Source organism: Triturus cristatus, chromosome 6 (genome assembly GCF_964204655.1).
Source record: "Triturus cristatus chromosome 6, aTriCri1.1, whole genome shotgun sequence".
NCBI classification, from domain to species: Eukaryota; Metazoa; Chordata; class Amphibia; order Caudata; family Salamandridae; genus Triturus; species Triturus cristatus.
This window is the reverse complement of record NC_140589.1, coordinates 346,381,990-346,406,056: the sequence shown is the minus strand read 5'-3', so window position 1 is coordinate 346,406,056 and position 24,067 is coordinate 346,381,990. Positions and strand designations below refer to the sequence as shown.

The 24,067-nt window shown below is 48.7% G+C and overlaps 1 protein-coding gene across 2 annotated transcripts in view; it reads right to left on the bottom strand.

Moving 5' to 3' along the window:
- MBOAT2 (membrane bound glycerophospholipid O-acyltransferase 2) overlaps positions 1 to 24,067 on the bottom strand; it is a 1,094,556-nt gene that overhangs the window by 1,010,355 nt on the left and 60,134 nt on the right. The window contains exon 1 of one of the 2 annotated variants that reach the window (XM_085610736.1): positions 14,728 to 15,197. The exons of the other annotated variant lie outside the window; for it this stretch is intronic. Within the exon in view, the coding sequence (XP_085466862.1) occupies positions 14,728 to 14,799 (72 nt within the window). The 5' untranslated portion in view covers positions 14,800 to 15,197. Of the gene's footprint in view, positions 1 to 14,727; positions 15,198 to 24,067 lie in introns of those variants that run through there. 2 annotated transcript variants of the gene reach the window in all.

Sequence of the window (24,067 nt, the reverse complement as noted above, 5' to 3'; positions counted from 1 at the left end):
CTTCGAAAAGGTCCGCTCGATCATGGTATATTTGGACCCCCAGGTATGGGAGGCATCTGCTTTCCCATTCTACACCACCTACCTCCTGCGGCATTTCCCATCCAGCAGGAAACAGGCATGATTTCCCCCAGTTTACCTTAAGGCCTGCCACCCTCTCTAGTGCCAGTAGTAATTCCCTGGCTCCGCCAAGATCCTCTCCAGTGTTCCTAAGAAACAGCAGTAAGTCATCTGCGTATAATGCTATATAATGGGTTCGCCCAGATACCTCCAGCCCTTGATAAACTTTTCCCGTCCGGACTCTAGCAGCCAGTGGCTCCATAGCCAGGGCAAACAGCAGGGGTGATGGAGGACATCCCTGTTGAGTTCCCCTTTGTACTCTGTGACTCTCCGATATGAGCTTGCCGGTCCCAACTCTGGCCCTAGAATCAGTGTATAACAAGGCCGTCCATGCTACAAACTCGGATCCTAGTCCGAATGCACGCATCACCCTGAACAAGTACCAGCATTAAAGGCTATCAAATGCCTTCTCTATATCCACTGCAAAGATAGCAGCCTCTTCTTTGCAGTAAGTATCTGCTTCTAACACTCGCAGCAATCTCCGCACATTCATCGCCATGTTCCGTGTCGGTATGAACCCCGCTTGGTCCTGGTGAATCAGGTCTGACACATGTGGTAACAAAGTACCCTTTCACCCTATTCAAATTTGAACAAGAATTATTCCATCTCATACCCAGAATTGCAACTCCTTGCCACGCACCAGCATCTTAAGAGCCTCTACTGCAAAGAAGACCCCTACACAGAATTTTATCATGCTGTGAATTTTTCATATACCAAACTCTAAACACCAGCCATTAACTAGAACAGTCAGTCATGTGCATGGCAACATTCTTAATTCAAAGCTAACAGCCGCTAGCTGAAACTACACAAAGCACCAAGGTCAGTTAAAACCCCTTTAGTGGATGGATTCAAAACAAAAATGGCTACTTCCCAGACTAACACATTTCATGTGAATCATTCCAATTAAAGTATACTCTTTTCTTAATAATGTTCTGCAAGGGGTGTTGGGTAAAAGAAGTTTGAAAACAAACTTGAATTCAGCTAGGGACCAGGTAAAATTGCACTTGTCGATTCAACTGTAGATCCCTTCCACTTGAGCACTGCACAATTTCTTAACAAATATTTGACCTGTTGTTTATTGGCACACAATAATAAGATGTTGATTTGAAAATACAGAGTTCTGTTTACATTCTTCGGCATATGATGCCTCAGCTACTAAAACACCGATTTGTTGGAAGCCATACCGAAAGGCATCTTCTCAACTGGAGTGATTAATGATGTGAATCATCTGCACTCCTAGAGCAGGCGGATCGGAGTCTAAGCCGCTAAGAGACGCATCTCTGCTAAACACAGATAAAACATCTATATCAGGTAAGCACTTCCAATTTGCCCAGAGGTTACAGTTCAAATCCTTTAAATTCCTGCACAACCTCAAATTTCCAATAGCCTTTTGTACTGACCAAAAGGCACTAAGTAGGGCGATGGTTCTCTCCATTCAATAACTCTTGTGCTCCCTTATTTCTCCAACTCCCGAATCACCTTTCCTCTATGGACACTAGGCCATTCCTTAATCTGTACTCCTTGGGTGTGGCATATTTCTTAAACCCAACTGCATGTGCCAATACCTTTTAAATGTTGCCAAATTACACATGAACACTTCAGGAAACTTCTTTCAATATTCCTTGCCAAACACTTCACAGCGCATTTATACTCACTCCTCATTCATACATAGCCCTTGGTTTTCATTATTCAGAGCCAATGTGATTCTCAAACTCTTCTGATTCCACCATCCCAAAATAAATGGCCCTTGCTTTTTACATACATCTTCACTTCTACCACTCTCCCTTAAAACTGGAACCTGAACACCTTAACTTTAGCATTTGTTTTGTACTTTACTTACATCCATCTAGATGTATATCTGTTGGGGCTAATGTCTTCTTCCTCCGATATCAAAAAAATTGCATTCATGCTTTATTAGATTGGATGGTGTAAGCTCGAACTGCCAAGTCAGGTCCTTCCTGGACCGGAAACATCACCTCCTTTTGTTTGCTTTGTTCGCCCTAAGTTGGCAGGGTATGCCCAGATGCGGGTGCCTTGCTCACTTTGCCACTGGATTTAAGCTAGCCTGGCTGATGAGGGGGGTGTTACCCAAAACCGGTCCCAGGATGCTTGGTTCCGGTCCAGGGAAGACCCGACTTGGTAGATCAGGCTAGACAGTTCCGATGAGGAACAGGGTCAATACTGATTTGCATGGAGGAGGAGCCTAGCGCGCATCCAAGATGGTCGCGTGAGCACAGGGCTCCCCGGACCCTCTCTGCTCCTCGGAATTTATCCTGAGAATATCCTGACGTGGCTTATGGAATCTGGGAGATAAAGACCAGCTGAGCGTATATCTCTTTTCAAAACTCAAATCGGACCTGGGAATCCTGAGTTGTCGTCGTCGGCACTTTTGGGACCCACCCGACGGAGGTGACCGGGGTGAAGGTGACCCGAGGGACCGGGCTGCAATTGAACAACAGCGGCTTCATCGCGGTGCCAGCTGCCGATCCACCACTTTCGGTTTCGGTTTTGCACTTCAGGAGACCGGCAGGGAGGTGCGCTCGGGGTGGAGAGGTGTTTCCTGGGCCTCTGCATGAGGTTTTCTTTCATCTGCCACTAGAGCGCCTATCGCCTCGGACCCCCTATACCGACATTTTGTGGTCTTCTTGTTGGTGCCTTACACCTCTTGATTGGAGGTCCCCTCGGGTGACCGTGTTCACATGGGGGGCAAAGGGGGTCCCGAGGGCCGCAAGACCAAGGCTTCCCTCCGCGGGGGGGCAGTCCAGAGCAATAACATGGACCGCTACACCCAGGGCAGGGGGCCCTCTGGCGCTGCTGGCCTCCCCACGGATACTGCGGAAGGAGGCGCGACCGCCACTACGGAACTATCCTTGCAGGACATTATGGGCGCCATTGATGGCATCAGGGAAACCATTGCGACGCAATATGAGGCCCTGGCCCGTAAGATTGACACTGTCGCGATCGATGTCACCCTGATCCGGGCCGACCTCTCCAAAACTAACGAGAAGGTCCAGGCTCTCGACGCACGGACCTCCACCCTCGGTGCGGATGTGTCGGATCTGCGGGCCGCGCTTGGAGACATCAGGGTGGTTAACGACCATATGGCCCGGCGGCTTGAGGACTTCGAGGGACGGGCCCGACGCAACAACATCCGCGTCATAGGTGTACCGGAGTCCTCTGACGGCCGCCCGGTTGACCTCGTGGTCGAGGAACTTATCCTGAAACAGTTGTCCTCGGCTGGCCTAAGTAAGTTCTTTGCCGTGGAGCGGGCCCATCGAGTTCCGGGCGGTCGGCCACGGCCGGGGGCCCCCCCGAGGCCTATCGTGGCCAAACTGTTCTACTACAGGGACCGCGACGCTATTCTGCAGGCCTCACGGACCCACGGCCCGGTTCGTCATGAGAACTCGACCATCAATTTTTACCCGGACTTCACGCAACTGGTCCAGAAACAACGGATGGGATTCCAAGGGGTGAAGCGTCGTCTCCGTGAGCTGGGCCTAAAGTATTCGATGCTCTACCCTGCAAAACTCCGAGTGGAACATGGGGATCGGACAGCCTTTTTAGGTCTCGGGACCATCCGGTCGGCAGACCGGAAGTCCGGAGATTTAATGTTATTGAGAAGAGGGGCTTGCACCCGCCCCTCTTCTATCCTGTTCTCCATTGGCTGGCCTCTTAAATGCTGGCCAGCCACTGGAGAAGAGGTCCCGTCACTCCGATCAGGCCCCGTCCTTTTCGGATCGGGGGGCGTGTTTTTTGCAAGAAGTCTCATTCTCTAAACACGCCCCCGAATCCGAAAAGGACGTTGCGTTTCTCAAAGGCATTTCTACTGCGCCTCGGAGAAAGGCAGTGGTTTTAATGGCGTCCTCTCCCCCTGCTCTTGGCTCCCGTGTTCGGCACATATCTTGTTCTCTCTCCCCCCTCGCTGATATCACCTCTTCTCCTCTCCAGGTTGGCCTTTCATTTTTCTGGCGCCTCCGTTACCCATTCCGCTCTCTTTATCGGCAGATCCTTTAATTTCTTCGATAAAGCCGGCGCAGGGTCCGTTAGTGCTGGTAGGTGGGGCCCCTTGTTTGTTTTAACTATGCTGCCTTGCTCTCAATTCCCTTCCGTGGCTGAACATTGCTTAACAAGTCCCCGAGTCCCCGTGCTATAAATATGACATTTCTTCCAGCTCTTTGTGTCCCCGAATCTCTCGCCCTGTGCCCCTCACTCCGACGGTTCAGAGACGCTGACTGTACGTGTAACGCCCCCACCCCTACAAGCCCCCTGCAGCGCTTTAAAAGTATGTTTCTGTATACACAAGCATCGGACACTTACAGAGGAGCTGAGGTCTGAAGCTGCGGATCGGGGATTTAGTTAAATGAGACATATTCAACATTATAAGTTCACCGCCCTCCGCTAGGCGCTATTAAAAGCCATGTTGTTTGTTTCCTTTAGAAACAAGCCTTTGACATTGACAAACATACGGGGCAGAGGTCAAAAGCTGCAGTTATGATATGAAATTATATTTTATAAATTGATTAACATCAGAACACCAAAAACCGCGCTGAAAAGAGTCCTGTTTTTGCGGCTCTTGTGTACATAAGAGCCGGGAGTCCGAGGCTCCGTTTCTGGGGCCAGCTAGAATTTAAACAGTCCATAATATAAGCACAGCAACTTCCAAAGTAACACAAGGCTCGGATACACACGGGCGACGGGGCCAGCGCTTGGGGGCTGGGGTTGAACTATTATTGAAATACTCCATAAAAAGAAGCGCGCCAACCTCCGCAAGGCGCTATAAAAAAAATTCGGCTCTTCTAACACACGCCTCGGAAACAGACACGGGTTGATGGGTCCAGAGCTTTGGTTCTAGAATGCAATTTTGATTTATTTTGGATATTTACATAATACATTAGAATTTCATCTCAGAAGTATACCGATGCTTGTATTTACAGGAGCCTGGAAACTGGTTTTATAGCGTTTTGCGGAGATCGGTGTTCGTATATTACTGAATATTTAAAATATATTTTCATTTCAGAACCGGAGTGTTGAACTCCTGAGCCCGTGTATCCGTCCGATGCATGTGTTTACAAGAGCCCAGAAAACGTGGCTTTATAGTGCTTTACGGAGATCGGTGTGCTTTTATTACTAAATATTAAAAATATAAATTCATTTCAGAACCGGAGTGTTGGACTCCTGAGCCCGTGTATCAGTCCAATGCTTGTATTTACAGGAGGCTGGGAAGCATGGTTTCATAGCGCTTTGTGGAGATCGGTGTGCTTACAAAGCTTGTATTTACAGGAGCCTGGAAAGCATGGTTTTATAGCGCTTTACAGAGATCGGTGTGCGTATATTACTGAATATTTACATTAAAATGTCATCATAGAACCGGAGAGGGGAACCTCTGAGGCTGAGCCCGTTTATAGTCCAATGCGCACCTCGGGGAGACAAGGGGTGAGTGTGGCTGGGGCCGGGGGTGGCAGAGGCTGATACGGGGTAGTAGGGGCTGTAGGAGCAGGGCCGCGAGTGACGTCACTGGGTTAGCAGTGGGAGTGGAGGCTTCAGTGAGCTGCACTCACCCAGGGCACTGGAGTTCTGCAGCCGCAGCTTTGTCCACGTTATGTTATGTTTACGATGCTCCATAAAGCGCACGCAGACGGTTTCTTGGTGCTAAACCACATACATGTACATTTGCCGAACTGGTGACTGGTCACATAACCCACAATCAGCTGCATAATTAAGATTTCAACACAAACTTGTTTCGAGTACGCAGGTAACCAGGAGTTCGCCTAACGGCTAGGGCGCTAGGCCGGGGAACTGGGTTCGAGTCTCGGCAATGACGCTGAACCTCCTGTGATTCTGGGCAAATCACTTAATCTCCCCGTGCCTAACAAAACAATGAATGTTTGTCCTCATGTAACGCAACGGGTGCTTGTGTAAAGCGCTCCAATACCTGATTGGATTCGGGTCAATATCGCGCTATATAACAAGCATTTACAATGCAATAGTCTCGGCATTGGTAAAATTAGAGCTATTGGCATTGCTCATGACATTATTTTTGTTTATGTTTTTGTTTTTAAAACATTTAAAGAAACGGCATTGTCATGAGCAATGCCAATAGCTCTAACTTTAACAATGCCGAGACCGTTGCATTGTAAATGCTTGTTTGACTCTCCTGTGGCTGCAAGTGACTGGCTGGACTCTCTGCCGGACGGAGGTGGCCGTCCCGGACCCTCTGCGGGCACCGCAGGTGATGGGTCCCCTTTAGAATGACTTTTGGTCCTTGATTTTGCCTTTTTGCACTGTACAGTCGGGTCTTATTTCATTTGCATATTGTGTTTTACCAGGACCAGTGAGGGGGGCGGGCGGGGACGGGTCCCTTACCTCCTCTGGGTTCTTTTCGTAGAATGGGGTTAGTGGGGCGACAGGCACACTGCAAGTTGGGGGGGGTTTTTGGCCCGCAGGGGTGCAGGGTGGGGGGAGTTGGTCCTGGGGTGGGGTTGGGGGGGTGGAGGGTTTGTTTTGCTGTGTGTTTTTTGTTTACAGGGCGAGGTACTGATTTTTGTCCACATTTGGGAACTGTGCTGCAGGCTGGGGGACCCTTGATCTATTGGGGGGGATGGGGGGGGGACGGGTTGAGGCTTATGTCATGGAACGTCAATGGGTTGGGGGACCGTATCAAGCGGGGTGTAGTACTGCAATATTTGCGTCGTTTGACTCCTGATGTGGTGTTTCTCCAGGAGACGCATCTGGTTGGCAATGTTTGTCATGCAATGAACAGGGGGGGATACCGCCTTGTGGCCCATTCTGGTTTCACAACCGGTTCCAGGGGGGTGGGCATTCTGCTGCGAACCTCACTTCCGGTGGAGATCACTAAGATAGTCTCGGATGACAGAGGGCGCTATGTGTGTTTGATTGGGAGGTGGGAGGGGCAGCCCCTTGCCCTGGTTTCAGTTTACGTCCCCCCGGGCCTCCAGAACTCCACCTTCACTGACTTGGGTCGAATGCTGCTTGACCTTCCGGACAGCCTCCTGCTCATGGGCGGGGACTTTAATTCTGTGGTTTCGGGTGAACTGGATCGTCACCCACCAAGGACCCTCCCCGCTGCCCAGGCATGGCTGGGTGGGATGCTGGAGACCTTCGGCCTGGTGGATAGTTGGAGATTAATGCATCCGACCCAATGTCAATTCACCTTTCACTCGGGGGCGCATCGGAGTCTCTCTAGGTTAGACTACTTCCTTATGCCCGCGGCGCAGACTGGTCGGATTCGAGAGGTCAGGCACCTGGCGCGGGGTATCTCCGACCATTCTCCGCTGTGGCTTGTTTTTGACACCGGGCCGCGGTCTGCAGGGCGGATCGCTCCCATTAACCCATGGTACCTGCGAGACCCTACGACTCGTGACAGCCTGGTTAAGGCTATGGACCAATACTTCCTGGATAACGAGGGGTCGGTGTCTTCTGCAATGTCCCTGTGGGAAGCCTTTAAAACCGTGATCCGCGGACACGCCCTTTCCCAGATAGTGGTGGCTAAGAGGGTCAAGAGTGAGGCAGTGGTGAGGCTGGAGACTGACATCTTGGGGCTGGAGTCGGCCTTGGAGGCGAATGTTACTCCGGACGGGCTCCATGCCCTCAGCCTGAAACAGTTTGAATATAGGTCCCTGGTCACTGACGCGGCCAAAACTATGTATAGGGAGCAGCAGGGTCGACTGTACGATGCCGGGGACAAGGCGGGAAAGTTAATCGCGTGGCTGGACAGGAAGGAGAGAGTGAATCGTGTGGTCCCGGAGTTGCGTGCTGCGGATGGTGTGTGTGTGACGGAGCCTGACGAGATTGTGGAATGTTTTGCCGACCACCTCCGGGCTGTGTACTCCCCAGTGACTGACAGGGATGAGGACGACTCTCGCCTTCTACTGAGGGATATCGCCTTGCCCTGCCTGTCCGTTGAGGACCGTGAGCGGCTGGATGCCCCCTTGTCGGTGGATGAAATAGCGACCGCGATCCGCTCCCTTCGCTCGGGCAAGGCTATGGGTCCCAACGGTCTGCCCATTGAGCTATATAAATTGCGCCCTGACAAGCTTGCGCCCTTCCTCAGTCGCATGTTCCGTGAGTCTCTGGCGGCGGGTTCCCTCCCGGCCGATCAGCGTTTGGCCACGATAGTCGTTATCCCCAAGGAGGACAAGCCGCGAGATCGCTGTACTTCTTACCGGCCTATTTCACTGCTAAATGCGGAGCCTAAGATCCTGGCGAAAGTCCTTGCCAATCGTCTGTTGAGCGTCGTGTGCGATCTGATTCATCCGGACCAATGCGGATTCATCCCGCATCGTAACACCGCTCTTAACTTGCGGCGTCTTCATGGCGCCCTTGCCAGGGCGGAGCTCCTCTCCGAACCGGCCGTGCTGGTTTCTTTGGATGCCACGATGGCTTTTGACACCATCGAGTGGCCATTCCTCTGGGCTGTCTTGGCTAAATTTGGCTTTGGGGAAGGATTTATTGGCTGGGTGAAGCTCCTGTACACGGGACCCATGGCCCAGGTGGTGGTGAACGGGCGGGTCTCTCGGCCCTTTGCCCTCGGCAGGGGCACGAGGCAGGGATGCCCGTTGTCCCCTTTGCTCTTCGCTCTCGCCCTGGAGCCACTCGCGGCTTGGCTCCGCTGGGAGCCCTCGCTTCGAGGGATCCGGTGGGCCCCGGGCTTTGAAGATCGGGTTTCGCTGTATGCGGACGATATTCTCCTATATCTCACCTCACCGCGGCAGTCGCTCAACGTCCTCTTTGACGTTCTGACTTCCTTTGGGAATAATTCGGGTCTCACGATCAATTGGTCTAAATCCTGCGTTTATCCGATCTCCGGTGGTCCTCCACTCCTACCGCCTCGGCTTCCGATCCAGGTATCACTGAGCGGCTTTAAGTACCTGGGGATATACGTTTCGCTGGACCCGGTGGCTCGCTATGAGCTGAATCTCCTGCGTCCGCTTCGGCGGTTGCGGGAGGATACGGCCCGGTGGTGCAGGCTGCCCCTTTCCCCGCTGGGTCGGGCCGCGCTGTTCAAAATGATGTCCCTTCCCAGGTTCCTCTATGCACTCCAGAATTCCTTCGACGTCATCCCAGTGGCCTACTTTCGGGAGGTAGAGAGCCTGCAGAGGAGACTGGTGTGGGACGGGCGGGCGCGTATTGCTCTTGCTAAGCTTACTCTCCCCTGGTATGACGGGGGCATCGCGCTTCCCGACATTCGCAGGTATTATTGGGCCGCGCAGCTTTCGGCCATCAACCATGCCACGTATGCGCCTGGCCTGAACCCGGCGTATGAGATGGACAAGTTCCTGCTTCCCGGCGGGGACTATAACAGGGCGCTGTACTCCCGCTCGGCTGGCCGGACCCTTACGGGTCCTACTAAGATTGCTGTGCGGACCTGGAGGGCCGCCACTGCGGCCACGGGCTGGGGTGAGCGACTGACATGTGCTACTCCTTTGTTTGCCTCCGATCGCCTGGGGAGCCTCTGGACTACGAAGGGGTTTGACCAGTAGAACACGATTGGTATCAGCAACGTGGGAGACCTGTGGCATAAGGGCGCGGTTAAGACTTTCGCGGCTCTTCAGGCCGAATATGAGCTTACGGACAGGGAGTTCTTCCGCTATGCCCAGGTTCGACACGCCCTGCTCTCGGTCTTTGGAGAGGGGACCACGATCCCGGTTTCCTCGCCCCTCGAGGACCGCATACTTGACGGACATGTCCCGGACAGCACTATTTCTTTAATTTATAAGAAACTGATTAATCATCGGGCTGACCTCTTGGTGCGCCTTCGGGAGGCTTGGACGGGGGATGGGGTGGAATTGGACGACGAGGACTGGCAGTCTGCACTGTCGTCCCCCAAAGAGGTCGCCATTCCAGCCCGTCTCCGGTTGGTACAGCTTAAAATTCTTCACCGGGTGTATGTGACGGGTCCTCGCTTGGTCTCGATGGGATATTCCGACGATGGGCTCTGTAAGCGGGGTTGTGGGCTCAGTGCCACCTTTCTTCATATCCTGTGGGAGTGCCGCGAGGTGGCGGACTACTGGCGCCGGGTACATACGGTTATGGGACAGGTCACTGGGGTTGTGCTGCTGCCGGAGGTGCGTCGCTGTGTCCTGAATGTGTGGGAGCCCAATGATTATAGCGCGGCTCAGACTCGGTGGGCGGCCCTGGGGAACATGATTGCCAAGAGAGATATAGCGCAGCTTTGGGGTGCCCAGCGGCCGCCCACCGTGTCAGTATGGAAGGAGAATATGGACTGGTGTATGTTCAGGGAGAAGACTGTGTATGTTGCCCGTGGTAAGCCGGGGGCGTGGGGCAGAATCTGGGGGCAATGGAATGCTTATCGCGGGGGTATCTGTACGCCCCCCCTGGTGGACACCGATATCGCCATGTCCCCCTGACCCTTGACGGTTCCGGGCACCTTTTGGAAGGACTACATATTGACGTTCAGTTCCCTTGGCCCCCCCCCCGTCCCCAGCCTCCCGGTACTCCTTCCTTTCGTGTGCTGCTTAATGGTCTGACCTGGAGTTCCCCGGAGGAAGCCTGACCTGCGCCGTTTGTCTTTATGCCTCGCCTTTTGTTTTTCTTTTAGTTTTCTGTGTTTGTTTGATCTAAGTCTCCTGTGTCTCTAGAACTATCCGGACTCATTACGGGGCCGACCCCCGGGAACCGACTGCAGCTTTGATAAATGTATATTTCATTCTGTACTTAGCGGCCGGCCCTGGTGGTTGTAGGCCCGTGCTTGTAATCGAATTATTGTTCAATAAAAACTTTTAAAAACAAAAAAAAAAAAAAAAAAATACTGATTTGCATATGGCTGGGTATGAACTAGGGTGGTGAAGTGAGCTACAGAATGATGATGGCTTCAACCCAGATATAAAAGTGACTGTGGTTGAGTTCACGAAAAGTTTTAGCGCTCCGTCCATCATCTCCTTGTGTTTGCTTCGTACCTAGAAACTAAGCCTATCGTAATCAGAGGTCGCATTTATGAAGCTGAAGGTTGGTTTCCAACCCATATAGAAAGAAGATTATTTACCCTTTAAATAGTCAATAAAATCTTGTCATGCTTCGGTTTCAGAAATATCAGCATCACACAAGAACTCAGAGTTGGTTACATATCTATACTATTATGGTATATCCTTTTCACTGTTAAAGTTAGATGCAACCCCTTAGTTACAGATTATTAGGATAGCCCTGTTGGTTTTAGATTTCCACCTAGAGCTGCAGATGTCAGTGCCCAGCAAAGCGATGAGTTAGAGTGGTGATATCCAGTGTCTCAATTTTCTCTCTTATCCAATTCCCCTGTCCCCTCTTTTATAATTGCCCAATGTATTCTTTTTGTATATAGGCAGCGGTGATTCTGATGAGGGGTAGAAAAGTGCATAATTTCTGTTCAGGGGCATAGATTCCTTTGGTGCAGCAGCATCTGGCCCAGAGGTCTGAGAAGCCCACTAAACCCTGATTATTCCTGTATTTTATTCTTCAAACAGTAACCAGGAGGATCATACTCTTCCTTACACTGGGGCCCATGACACACTGCCTGTGCTGCTCCTGTTGCATCCAGAGTACAGGGTTTGTGCTTTCCTACCTCATCCAGCTATGTTGAGAAATGCAGTGACCTTCCATCCCACTGATGTTCAATACCAGACCTTCTCCTTCCACGGCATCATAACCCGCTATTCACTCATTTAGGAAGGGAGACTGATCTTTACATTTTAGACATATATGAAAATTAGCTGCATTTCTGTTTATCGCAGGCACTTCTTCCAATGTGCCCCTTGGAAACCACAGCCTCATCAATGAAACCTAATGTGATATACCTCCTTACTCAGCTTTCATTAATTATGGTATTGTTTCTTCTTGACCCTCTTAGCCCTCTAGTTTTTACCTCACCACAAGTTTTGCAGCCCACTCCTTGCTCTGTCAAGTCACCCTTCAATGCTTTGGCATGCCTTTTTGTTATCCCACCCTGCTTTCCATAGAAGAATTTTAAAAAATGCTACAGACATTTCAGGAAGCACTGATCCACGATTTGCCAGGACATTCAGAGGTGGCAGCAGTGGCGTAACATAGGCCCTACGTTGTATCTTGACCGATGTTATTCTAGCCCTGCCACTGGAATCTTGGTGTAATGACATAACATGGAATGTTGGGAGTGAAATACTTACAGTTGGCTGGGCTGAGCAGCATGCTGGCTGCTCCTGGTGGGGTCCTGACCTAGTCTTGTTCCAACCTTCTTGTGATCCTGTAACTATCTTGAATAAACCTCTCGGAACCACCTCTACTTGTGTGGACCTGATCACTACAATTTTTGGCGATGAGGATGGGACAACGGTGGACTCCAAACAAAGACATTGAAACATATTTGCGTTTGCTGCCCTGGAGCTACTGACCTGGACTACATGGGATGAAAACATTTCTATATCTCCACAGAGACAAGCACCTGTACCCTTGCATACCGTTTATCGTGGAGCCACCCTACACACAAGCATCAGCAACACAGAATAAAACAACATTTTGAACAGAAACTTGGCACATGCCCAATCCACCAACTCAGAAAATAAACAAACATGATGGAATCATAAAATATGCTTTTTAATTCCCTACTATGTTATAATAATTCGGATTACTATATTTTAATTTCTAAAGAAGCACTGCATGGATAAACCACACGATTTTTGAGTGGCCCTTCCAGCACAATGCTGAGAAATCGGTCACTTAACCGATTTAATATGCATTTGCTAAAAATTAATAACAGGTGAAGTTCGTCAAATCCTGCCAAAGGTATCAATTGTAAGCGACAATCCAGAAGCAATGTAAAACACGCGATGTGATAAAATGTTGAAACAAACGACGTCTTTCTGGGACAGTGGCCTGGACAAACTAAAGAGCTGGATCAGAAAATACCTCGACAAGAAAGCTGCGCTCTGCCACTTGTAACCAAATGAAATTCAAATGGCACCAGTCGCCAACCAGCTGACTCGCCGCTAAACTAAGTATGGTTACACATATGTACACTGCTACCATACCAACCGAAAGTTAGACAAGCAGCACAAGTCATCTTTTAAGAAGGATGCAGAGTTCAGAAACATGCAGAGTGAGCTACAATGCCCCTTCAATAGTCTTTCCGGCTGAGTGCCTCAAAGCAGCCTAGCGCTGCCTAAGGCACTTTATACAACAAACATTGAGCGCAACTTGAAAGAAGAAATAACATTTACTCTCAAATCTTCAATGCCCCCTCTGAAGCATGTACCATGTGAACAAACATTTAGAGAACTTCAAAAAAACAAGGGGAAGGCAGAAGACAAACAAAAATACAAATAAATTAAAAACATTAAAAAGGTACTTATTGTTCAGTATTGTGACAGGAAAAGCATCGCAAATAATGTGAAATGTCTTTGTTTGGGTTTTGGCGTTATTAAACCGTATGTCTCGGCTTTCCACTGCGCCAATGGGGCTCCCGGGGGGGCATGTTCAGCGCTCTCTCCAGGCACTGTCACTTAAAATTAAAAATTAATAATGGCCAAATCAGCACGTGGCTGTAAGGGATGGACTGACTGGTCGATTTGAAGGTTTCGAGGCCACGCTGCGGGCCCACACAACTCGCCCTTTCACTTACTACTCGGCAACGAACAAAGGGGTTAGTGAGGAAGTCGCAACTGCCACACAGCATGCCAGAAAAATAACAAGTGAATGTGAAAGCCACTTTCTGGGTTGTGGGAGATATATGCGTTTCCGTGGTAACTCCTGTTTGTTTACAATAACACCACTCAAAGCCCCTTCGCAGACAAGCAATGGTGGATTTGCTCCTACCTCCTTAAGATGGTTAAATATCTTTATTGGAGCACCAGAAAACATGATTACAAATAGAAACAAGCCCTTTCTGTATACAACAGAGTACAGCAAGAGAGACGCATGCTCTCGCTGACTCGAACCTAAAAATAAGTGACCAATACTGAAAAAACAGTGACTCGACTATCGAAAAAAATAGTGTCTCGAAATCAGTATTTCAACTCAGGGACACTCCTTTTACAAAAAGCATTAGTTCGGAAAGTTATTCAATCCTTGCACCGTGAACACAAATGCTACAGGTAGTGAAACTATTTACTGGACTGGTAAAAGAGACTATGCAATGGCAGTAAAATGCATAAGCTTAAAAGCAACTCGGATGCCCTTATAGGCAGCAGTAACACACTCGGGCTACAAAGCGCATGCAGCTGAATAATGCAAAAGGGTGTGTGCTCATGTCTCCGTTGGTTTTCGAATGCACCCGTTATGGTTATGTTCGTATGTGATTTGGAACACACTCACCCCCACAGCACGAATCAGAGTATGGATTATTAGTGACTGACAACAGATCTGCAGAGATTTGAATGGCACGGCTCACAGATGTCCCTGCATACTAATAGTGTTCAGGAAGAGATGCTTCGAGGTATGCATAACGCCTGATGTATGTACACCGAAGTCTCAGTCACATTCCCAGATGACATTCCACAGAGCCAACTCCCTCCTTCGCTTAGATCGCCCTTCGCTTTCTGCCCCTAGCCCGCCCCCTATCCGAGAGACCTGGAGAACAATCGAGTTAGGCTGAACCTCGTAGCCCCACAATAAGGGGGTCTTTACCTGGTCTATGGGCAGCTGCACAGCGTTGCTGATGGGCTGCAGGAGCGTGGACCCGGTGGTGGTCGTCACCATGGTGATAATCCCTCCGGTGCAGGAGGCGGCTGAAGGATGCAGGAAAAGACGACGAGGATGCTTCGGTCGGCGGCCGGTATTCCCCCGGCCTCCGTTTTAGCAAAAAAGGCGGATCTGTAATCAGGCGCAGCAATCACCCAGAAGACTCCCTTCAAAAACTACCAAGAAAATCCAAAACAATAGCAACAAAAATGTAAAAATATATCCAGCCGGCAAGGAGATTTCAAAGAATGGGAAAAGAGAACGAAAAAAAAGAAAAAAGCTGCGCTGGAGGTGACATCAGAGGGCGACGTGCTCACTTCATGCTGGTCCCCGATGGAACGATCGGATCGCCCGTGCAGAGCGCTCCCCGGAGCTGGCGAGTCCCTGCTCTGCCTAACTCTTGTGAATCAAAAGGCAGGCAGCCAGGGAAGGCAGAGCAGGGGGCGGGCGTGAGCCGCGGCTACAGGAGCTCGCGAGGCACATTTCCAGGAAAGACGATTCGCAAAATCCTTGTGCTATCTTCTTAGCATATATTTGAGATATTCAGCGTTTGCTTTGTTCTAATCGAAGACTCGCTAAAAACAGTCGTAAGAACTATATTATCGTCAACCTTTAAAATGGTCGTCGAATTGTCGTTCTTTATTTTTCTCTGCTCTAATAAAAATTTAGCTCAGTTCCATCCCTCTCATTAGCTCTGCACTGGCTACTCTCAGTCCGCCTGCTTCCTTCCTTCCGCAACCAAATATATTCACGCGTATTTTAATTTTTCATCGGTGTTTTTTTTTGTTTTCTGCCTACTTGCCGACATGTGCAACAAATAAGTAACAAAAGTAAAAAATAGAGGGATTTAAATTCCCTTTAACTTATTATACTGCTGGTGATGTTCAGCGGGAGACAGCTAAAACAAAGGCTCTCCTCTTTTTAATAAAAGTCCTGCGGCCCCTTTCTAAATCGGGTGTGTTGGCTTTTATGCATATAATACATAAAATGATAACGTGCATTTAACCAATATATATATGCATGACAATATAAATATTCAATGACAAGTGACTATAAATAACATTAAGGAGGTTAAGGACTTTTGGGATGGGAAGTCTTCTGGGAGAGAGTGCTTTCCCTGCCTAATGCTGATCTCCAGGCAAGTCACTTAAAAGTTACTGTTTGGTTTCTAGAGCCCTACCTCAGTGAGCATGGCAATCATACATGTCCACTGAGCGTCTCCCTGTTTACATAGACTGACGCTCTAAAGCTTGGCTCTGAAGTCAAGCGGAGGCTTGCATAGGGCACCCCTGTTTCACAGAGAGTGGCTGCTGCCCTGTATACACGGCTGTGATAGACTGACAGTGGTGGCAGCAAAAAAATCTATAGTTAGTGATATCTGCATCCATGTATTTTAACAAGGGTGGACAAGTAGCCATCCTTCTCAGCAAGTCTGTGCAGTCTCTCATGCCTGTGGTCCTGTTGCCTTTGTCTACCTGATGTGTGTTTGACAGCCTGTGGGTGTTCTGAGGAAGGATGGTGAGTGGAGCCATTGTGTGTAATGTGAGCTGTTTGCTGGACATTCCAGCTCCCCTGTGCCCCTTCCAATTTCTTGAAGAGGCCTGGTGGGCTGGGGGGTACACACTCACTCTTATCTGTGTTTAGCTGCCCTAACCTTGCTAGAAGGGGCCCTTTCTGTTGGGAGATGGTTAGGCCCCCCTGGTCTAGAGTTAATTAAAATTTCTCTCTGGGGAATAGCCCGAGCTGATACAAGGAAAGACAATAAATCCTCCTTTGCATGCTTTGGACACGCAGTGGACATGCAATAAATGTGCCTTGTGATTGAAGGGGCACCCAGGATTCAAAAGTAGGGGAGGGGACGTGGCCTAACTGCTAGAGCGGTCAACCTCGAAGCTGTGAAACCGGGTTCGACTCTCGGCAGGAACACTCAACATCCTGTGATTCGGGGCAAATCACTTAACCTCCCAGTGTCTAACAAAAATTAATGTGTACGTCTGTAACGCAACTAGTGCTCATATAAAGCGCACTGATACCTTCAGGTTGAGTTTGCCCTATATAAAAAAAAAAGTAGCAGACCCTCTGATTGGATCATGTGGTCAGTTGTTATTCAAGACTGGTCTAAGATTTTGAAGAGGTGACCCTACACAGGGTCAGTCTGAGGAAGCCATTTAATTTCATAAGGCTTTATTCGGAACAAAAAACAATGTCCATATAAGCACATACATGATAAAAATTGACAGCAATACAGAAACATCACAATTGGCGGCAGATAACTAAAAAGAAACATATAATACAGACGAGGGGAGAATAAATACTTAAAAACTCATACTTTTCCTGACATTAATGGCTTTTAGTAAGAATGTTGCAGTAAAAAAACAATATCAGGATGATGCAGATTAAAAAGCAGTTTAAAAGAATCATGTACTGTCCTAACACCAAACTTTACAAAAATGGGATTTAAAAAAGCTACACGAAAGTTCCCATACAATGGACACAGCAAAAGAAAGTGCTTAGTGCTTTGTGCTGACAAGTTGTCACACGGACAGGGACCAACAGGCTGCCTGTTCACGGAAGGGAATGCGACCAATTTATGCACAATCCCCATTCTGAGTCTAGTTAAAACAAACTTGTGGGAGACTCTGGTCACCTGGGTTAAATATGGTTGATAACCCTTCAATTCGTTCATAATGCTATATTGCACACAGGTGGATAAAATGCCGGTATTACAAGTCTGTCTCTCAGTTTTACACAGCAGAAAGATATGCTTCATTTCTGACTTAGAAATTACTGTGGCCCCAAATCTATCAGTTTTAATATCAATGCCATAGATCTCCTGAAAACTGTTGATAATATATTTAATCCATGGGATCTTTAAATGGTTATCAGCAGTGAGACAGTCGTTAACAATGGCTCTATTTAAAGACGTCTCTTCTTTCAGCCAGATTGACCGCCACAACAATAATGGCCTCAGGAGAATCAGATCATTTAGAAATGGGATACTAAGTTCACTGTGAACTAGGTCATTTGAAGCAGATTTGGGTAGATTAAAAAGTTTTTTCAAAAAGACATTCTCCTCCACCTGTAAACACCCAGCCGGGGCAAAGCCCCAAATCCCCGCCCCATAAAGGGCGGTGGAAAGGCATCATGACTGAAAGATCTTAAGCATATCACTTATCCGTTTGTCCCCTAGTTTAGTGGCAAAAGTAAAAACCCCATTGGCGCTTCTGGCCATCTTAGCTCTGACACTAGTATGCTCACTGGCCCAGCTACAGTTCTTGGAAAAGGTGATTCCAAGATAACTAAAATTATCAACTAGTTTGACCCTATGTTGATCAATATAATAAGAATGAGGCTTACTCTTCCCCGTCCCACACTCCATGGTATAAGTTTTGGTTTTGTTAATCACTAGTTTTCTAGATGTAATAAACTGTGAAAACCCATCCATTAAGCGTTGAAGGCCTATCGGGGTCCTGGACAATAAAACGGCCTCATCCGCATAGAGTAATACCGGAACATTAATATTATTAACTCTAGGGGCGTCTGCCGCTACTAACTGTAGGATAGAGTCCACTTCATTAATAAAAAGGGTGAAAAGCAGGGGGGCAAGAACACACCCCTGTCTTATGCCCCGCCCGATCCGAAATTTAGTGGTACACTCCCCACTAGAACCATACCGTACACTGGTTCGAAGTTTAGCATAAAGTCGGGCCAAGAAAAAGATGATACCCTCAGGGGCCCCCATTTCAATCAACTTGGCCCAGAGAATAGCATGATCCACCAAATCAAAGGCACTACTTAAATCTGCAAAGCAGAGATAAATAGAGCCCTTCCTAGCCTGGGTGTATTTCCCAATCAAGAGTTCAAGATTCAAACATTGCTCGATCGTCCCGCGACCCTTTCTGAACCCATACTGGCAGTTTGCCAGAATGCCATTGGTTTCTGCCCACTCTTCCAGCCTAACCAAGAGTACCCTACTCATTATTTTTACAGAGGAATCCAACAGGGAAATGGGGCGATAGTTCTTCACGTCCCTGTTCTGCTTGGGTTTTCGGATCAGATAGAACCCGCTCAGCAGAGCCTCTCTAACCCAAACCAGAACGTTACCCCCTCCCTAGGGCCTATTTACACCTAAATAACCACATATATGTACCACCTAAGGACAGGGAATTCCTACTATATATACCAAGACCTACAAGTCACAGCCTCGCGGTCCCAAACGGACCCAGGACTTCCTGCCCAGACGGCAGCCACAGACTTCCTGCCCAGACGGCAGTCACAGCCTCGCGGTCCCAAACGGACCCAGGACTTCCTGCCCAGACGGCAGCCACAGCCTCGCGGTCCCAAACGGACCCAGGACTTCCTGCCCAGACGGCAGCCACAGCCTCGCGGTCCCAAACGGACCCAGGACTTCCTGCCCAGACGGCAGCCACAGCCTCGCGGTCCCAAACGGACCCAGGACTTCCTGCCCAGACGGCAGCCACAGCCTCGCGGTCCCAAACGGACCCAGGACTTCCTGCCCAGACGGCAGCCTTAGCACGAGTTCATCCTATAATTACCACGACATACAACAAGGGAATCAGTGTTACTATATATCAGATCACACAAAGACAGCTAGTTGAGCACAACTTGTTCCCCAGTTCGAAGGGCTCCTTTCTCCCTTATTCAGTTACCACCTACCTGATCAGGATTAACATCTGTTCATGTCAAGTCACAGCTGACTAGAAGAATAGGTTACCCTCTTACACAAGAACACGTAGCACATATTGCTTTACTACAAACTGAATACTTTATTTAGTTATTACATGCACACTCACGGAACATAATACATATCACATAACCTGCAAAGAAAAGTGAAAGATTAAGTTGTACACTCTAATAGTAAGGGGTTGACATCACCTTGGTCGTATGTAGCCTGCACTCAATGGTCATCTAGGTTCCCTTCTCGTCTGCGCCTCGGCTTCGCCTGGAAGTCACACCTCCGCAATCACGGGTTTACTCCCGTCTCCCTCTCCGAGTCACTGGGACCTCTTCCTCATCGGCTACTCTCTTCTCTTTGGAATATCTATCTCTCGGTTTTTCTCCACCTCCAAGTTTGTCATCTGTCTTCCCTGGAATAAGTAGCAGCTTTACTACTAACGGCCAGGTGCCGCCTATGGACTAGAAGCAAGTGCCAGTATCTGCCTCAAACTTTTACTAATATAGATGTGCATTTCCTCATGGAAAATTCCAGCCCGTAACCTGCCGCCCACCAAATTCTTGTACCTCCCCGTGCCAAGGACACGTTCCCAGCCGGCCGGCCTGATGTAGTGTCTTCGGCATGAAGAAAAATACAATCCTTCGATAAGGGCCGGCCTGAACCGGTTCTCTCCAAGCGAATAACACCTCCTAACTAAAACACTGCCTATGACCTAGAAACATCCCAAGCTGCCAGAGCAGGAGGAAAGATGGAGTCTCTCCCGTTTAAGGCCTACCAGGCCTGAATTCAGCACGGCTCCATGAAATACCCTCACTACAGAACAGATTACCCCTAATGCTAACGAATCTATCCCCTAGGATATGTATGCAAACCCTGATCTATGGGGAAGAACACAGGATCATGTCGAAGTGCCTAATAAATAGGCTCTATACACTACTCTAACCCTTAGACTTGAATGGAAAGAGACTGAAGTCACCTAAATCACCCTTCAACACAATAAGACCGGAAAAATCGAGCAGTACATTTCACCCTTGACTTCAGTCTATTATACATTCATTAAATGGAGCTAACATCTGTGGAAGAATAATATGAAACAAAGATAACTGATCTATGTCTAGTACCAAGTGTGCAGAATTGAAGTAATGAAGGAATACACTGAATAAAGCAACAGATAGAAATCAAAACAGCAACAGCAATCAAAATACCACCTAATATTTGGCGTAGCATGTGTATATCAGGTAACCAATTAAAGAGCCAGTCAAACCAGCCCTGGTCAATGTGTTTTCTAACTTCTTCTGTTAAGTCACGCAACTTGTCGATGTGAGCACGAATGGATTGTGTATGGTCAGACAAGTTAAAACAACAGAGACCTTCGAAGTCCGAGCAATCATGTCCATGTTTAAGCAAAAGATAATCAATGGCTGCTCTATTTTGCAAAATGGCCCTACGTTCACCCTGGGCGTCTAATAGCATGTCAGACAAAATTGTAGAAGTATGATTAATAGATTTCACCATCCAGCAGGCCATTTTCCCAATAGATTTGGCATTATAAACCGCCAAAGCAGGAACACCAATAATTGAAACAGCTAAGCTAAGGTATTCAGACTTGGAATATAAATGCAAAGATGGGTCACAATCCTCCTGTAACATTACAGTATCTCGAAGCACACGAGAGTTGGCATTCGGATGCGATGCGAACATCAACAAACTGAGTCTCGTAATGGCACAAGGGCCTCCGGAAATGTTTGCAGGGACAAATGGCCAGGAAGTATTACCACATGAGAAAAGCCATCCGGCAGGTAGTAACATCGTGCGATAGTGACTGGGGGTAACTACCAAACTATTACAAGTCATATTGTTCTGAACTGAAACACATGTGGTCGGTGTCCTTTGAAAGCACAAAGTCCGTTCGTGAGCGGTAAATGAAGTGGCGCCTTTTAGTTTGAGGCGTAGACATTCAGAGATCGCACTAGGATTACACGTAAGAAAGAAGCACAAATCACCTTGTGTGATATTATAAGTAAGTATTTGGGACTGGATGGGGGTTTGCTCGTTCGGCAATTCAATACATAGGGGGCAATATACATGGGTAGCAAAATCACCCAGGAGAATATTGGGACGGGCCTTCGAGACATTAAAAATATGAGTTAAAGTTTCCAATGAGGCGGGGACAGCAACCAGACAGGTCGCCAGAATATCATGTACAGATCTCATCGGTGTCAAACAGAAGTGAGGGGCGTCAGTCACCCTCTTAGCTAATGCGGTCCAAAAGTTCGATGATGAATCCCATGCAGCGAAGGAACGCAACACTCGGGTTCCCAGTTCATCCCGGGCTGATAGGATCCCTCCTTTCTCGTCGTACCAGTCCGAAAACAGTCCGGCTCCGACACATCCTGCAGCAACAATCCAAAGAATGATCTGAAAGAGAACCAAATACAGGCATTAATCATTCTCGTAAATAACATTTATCAGCCGGGACCGCTTCCCAGCTATCTTTCCCTGGTCTCATAACCAAAATGGTATTGTCCTGACCGGTGGCAATGACCTCTGCTTGTTCAGGGGGATTCTTAGGCGACTGCACCCAAACTCTGGCCCCAGGATTATCCGTGGAGCCAAAACCTTTCTGGCCACGTACAGTTAGCAACGTTGGAGCAGTGCCTTTCATTAATACACCACTGAAAACAGGCATTATGAGTAATTGAGCCACTCGGTCAGTGCGATGTATCAGTAAGTCAACCTCACTGCTATTCAGCAGGAGCACCTTAATCTCTCCCTGATAATCACTGTCGATAATTCCTCCAAGCACCTGAATGCCTTTTACAGCCAGCCCCGATCTAGGGGCGATCAATCCGAAATTTCCAGGTGGTATCTGAACACCAACACCTGTCTCTATGATGACTCGATCTCTACTTTTTATAACAATGTCATCCATAGCATGCAAGTCTAAACCTGCCGACCCTGGGGTCGCTCTACATGGAGCCAAAGCTCCGGGAGTAATTTCCCAATACATCACAGTTTCTCTGATTTCATTAGGCATAGCCTCAACATTCGGGGGAAACAAACGCATAAGTGGAGATTCAGCATTTAAAAAAGGACGATTATTCAAGATCAATAGTGCTTGGGGCAAAAAGTCTCGCCAATTTTTATACTTGTCATCCGTTAACTTACGCAGCTGGTCCTTTAGCAGGCCATTCAATCTCTCCACCAGGCCCGAGGCCTGTGGGTAGTAGGGAATATGGAATATCCATTCAATATTGTTTTCCGCACAGAATTCCTGTACCAATCTTCCACGAAAATGGGATGCATTATCAGATTGAATTTGGAATGGCACACCATAGTACATCATAATTAATTCTAATGTTTTAATGGTATTCAATTGGGTAGCTTGCTTACAGGGAAGGGCTACCAGCAGGCCACTGTATGTATCAACAATAGTGCAAACATATTGACAATTCCTACTCATGGGAAGTGGACCAATGTAATCGATCTGCCAAATTTGAGCGGGCAGTTTGCCGCGATGTAAATGACCTTTAACAATTTGGGGCACCTTACGCCGTCTGATATGCTGACAAACGGGGCAGTGTAAAATAACATTTTTGATTAAATCTAAGGGAATATAAATTCCTCGATCAGCAGCCCACCTGCTAGTGGCCTTCTCTCCAAAATGTCCTGCCTTCTGGTGTGCCCATTTCGCCAATCCCGCAATATCAGAATCTTGCCTGTCCACCACTGCCTCAGCAATTTTAGACTTCTCATCTGCAATGTTATGAAAAAATTTGTCAAGAGAATCTATCGGGGTGTGAGCGTCCACATGGAAGATTGTAACAGTACTCTGTGGGAGCATCTCCCAAATTTCTTGCCATAACTCTTTTCCCCATAATTCTTTGGAATGTAACTTCCAATTATGGGAATGCCAAGTTGGCAACCAAACAGCCAGTCCATTGGCAGTAGACCAAGAATCAGTGAAAATATGACATGTACCAGGTAACTCTTGTTTCAAAACTTGGTAAACAGAGGAGGAGCCAAGATGGCGACCGGAGCAGACGCTTGAGCGCCCGGCTCCGCCGGCCCTTGGCCTCGGACTATCATCCTGATTCCTATCCTCGCCGATTTTCGAGGTGCAACGTGCGCGACGACGCGCTGACCGCGCCGCCGCTTTCCCGGAGCCTGAGCCCGCCCGGATGCCGGAGTTCTTGGTGCCTTTGTTCTCCGCGCTGGACCCCTGCTCTACTGTGGCCTTGGCCGGCCCCCTGGAAGCTCCGCAGTCACTGGACCCCCGGCGCAAATCTGAGCCCCGCGGCCCCGATCCCGCCTCACACCACGGACTGTCGCCACATGAGCCGGGGGAGAGGCGCCCGGACACCTCCTTCACCTTTCACCTGACGGGCTGGAGCTATAGGGTAAGCCCCGGTGTGGCGGGTCTCCTGCCCCGCTCTGTGGCCCGCGCTGTGGAAGGCTGCAGACCCCCTTCTTCTATTGCCTAGTCGGCTGCAAAGAGAGTCCAAGGGAGGGGAAGCGACTGTTGGCTTTCACCTGTTGCGGCGCAGACCTGCGTGGAATTGCCTCCTTGTTACGACCCCCCCCCTGGCC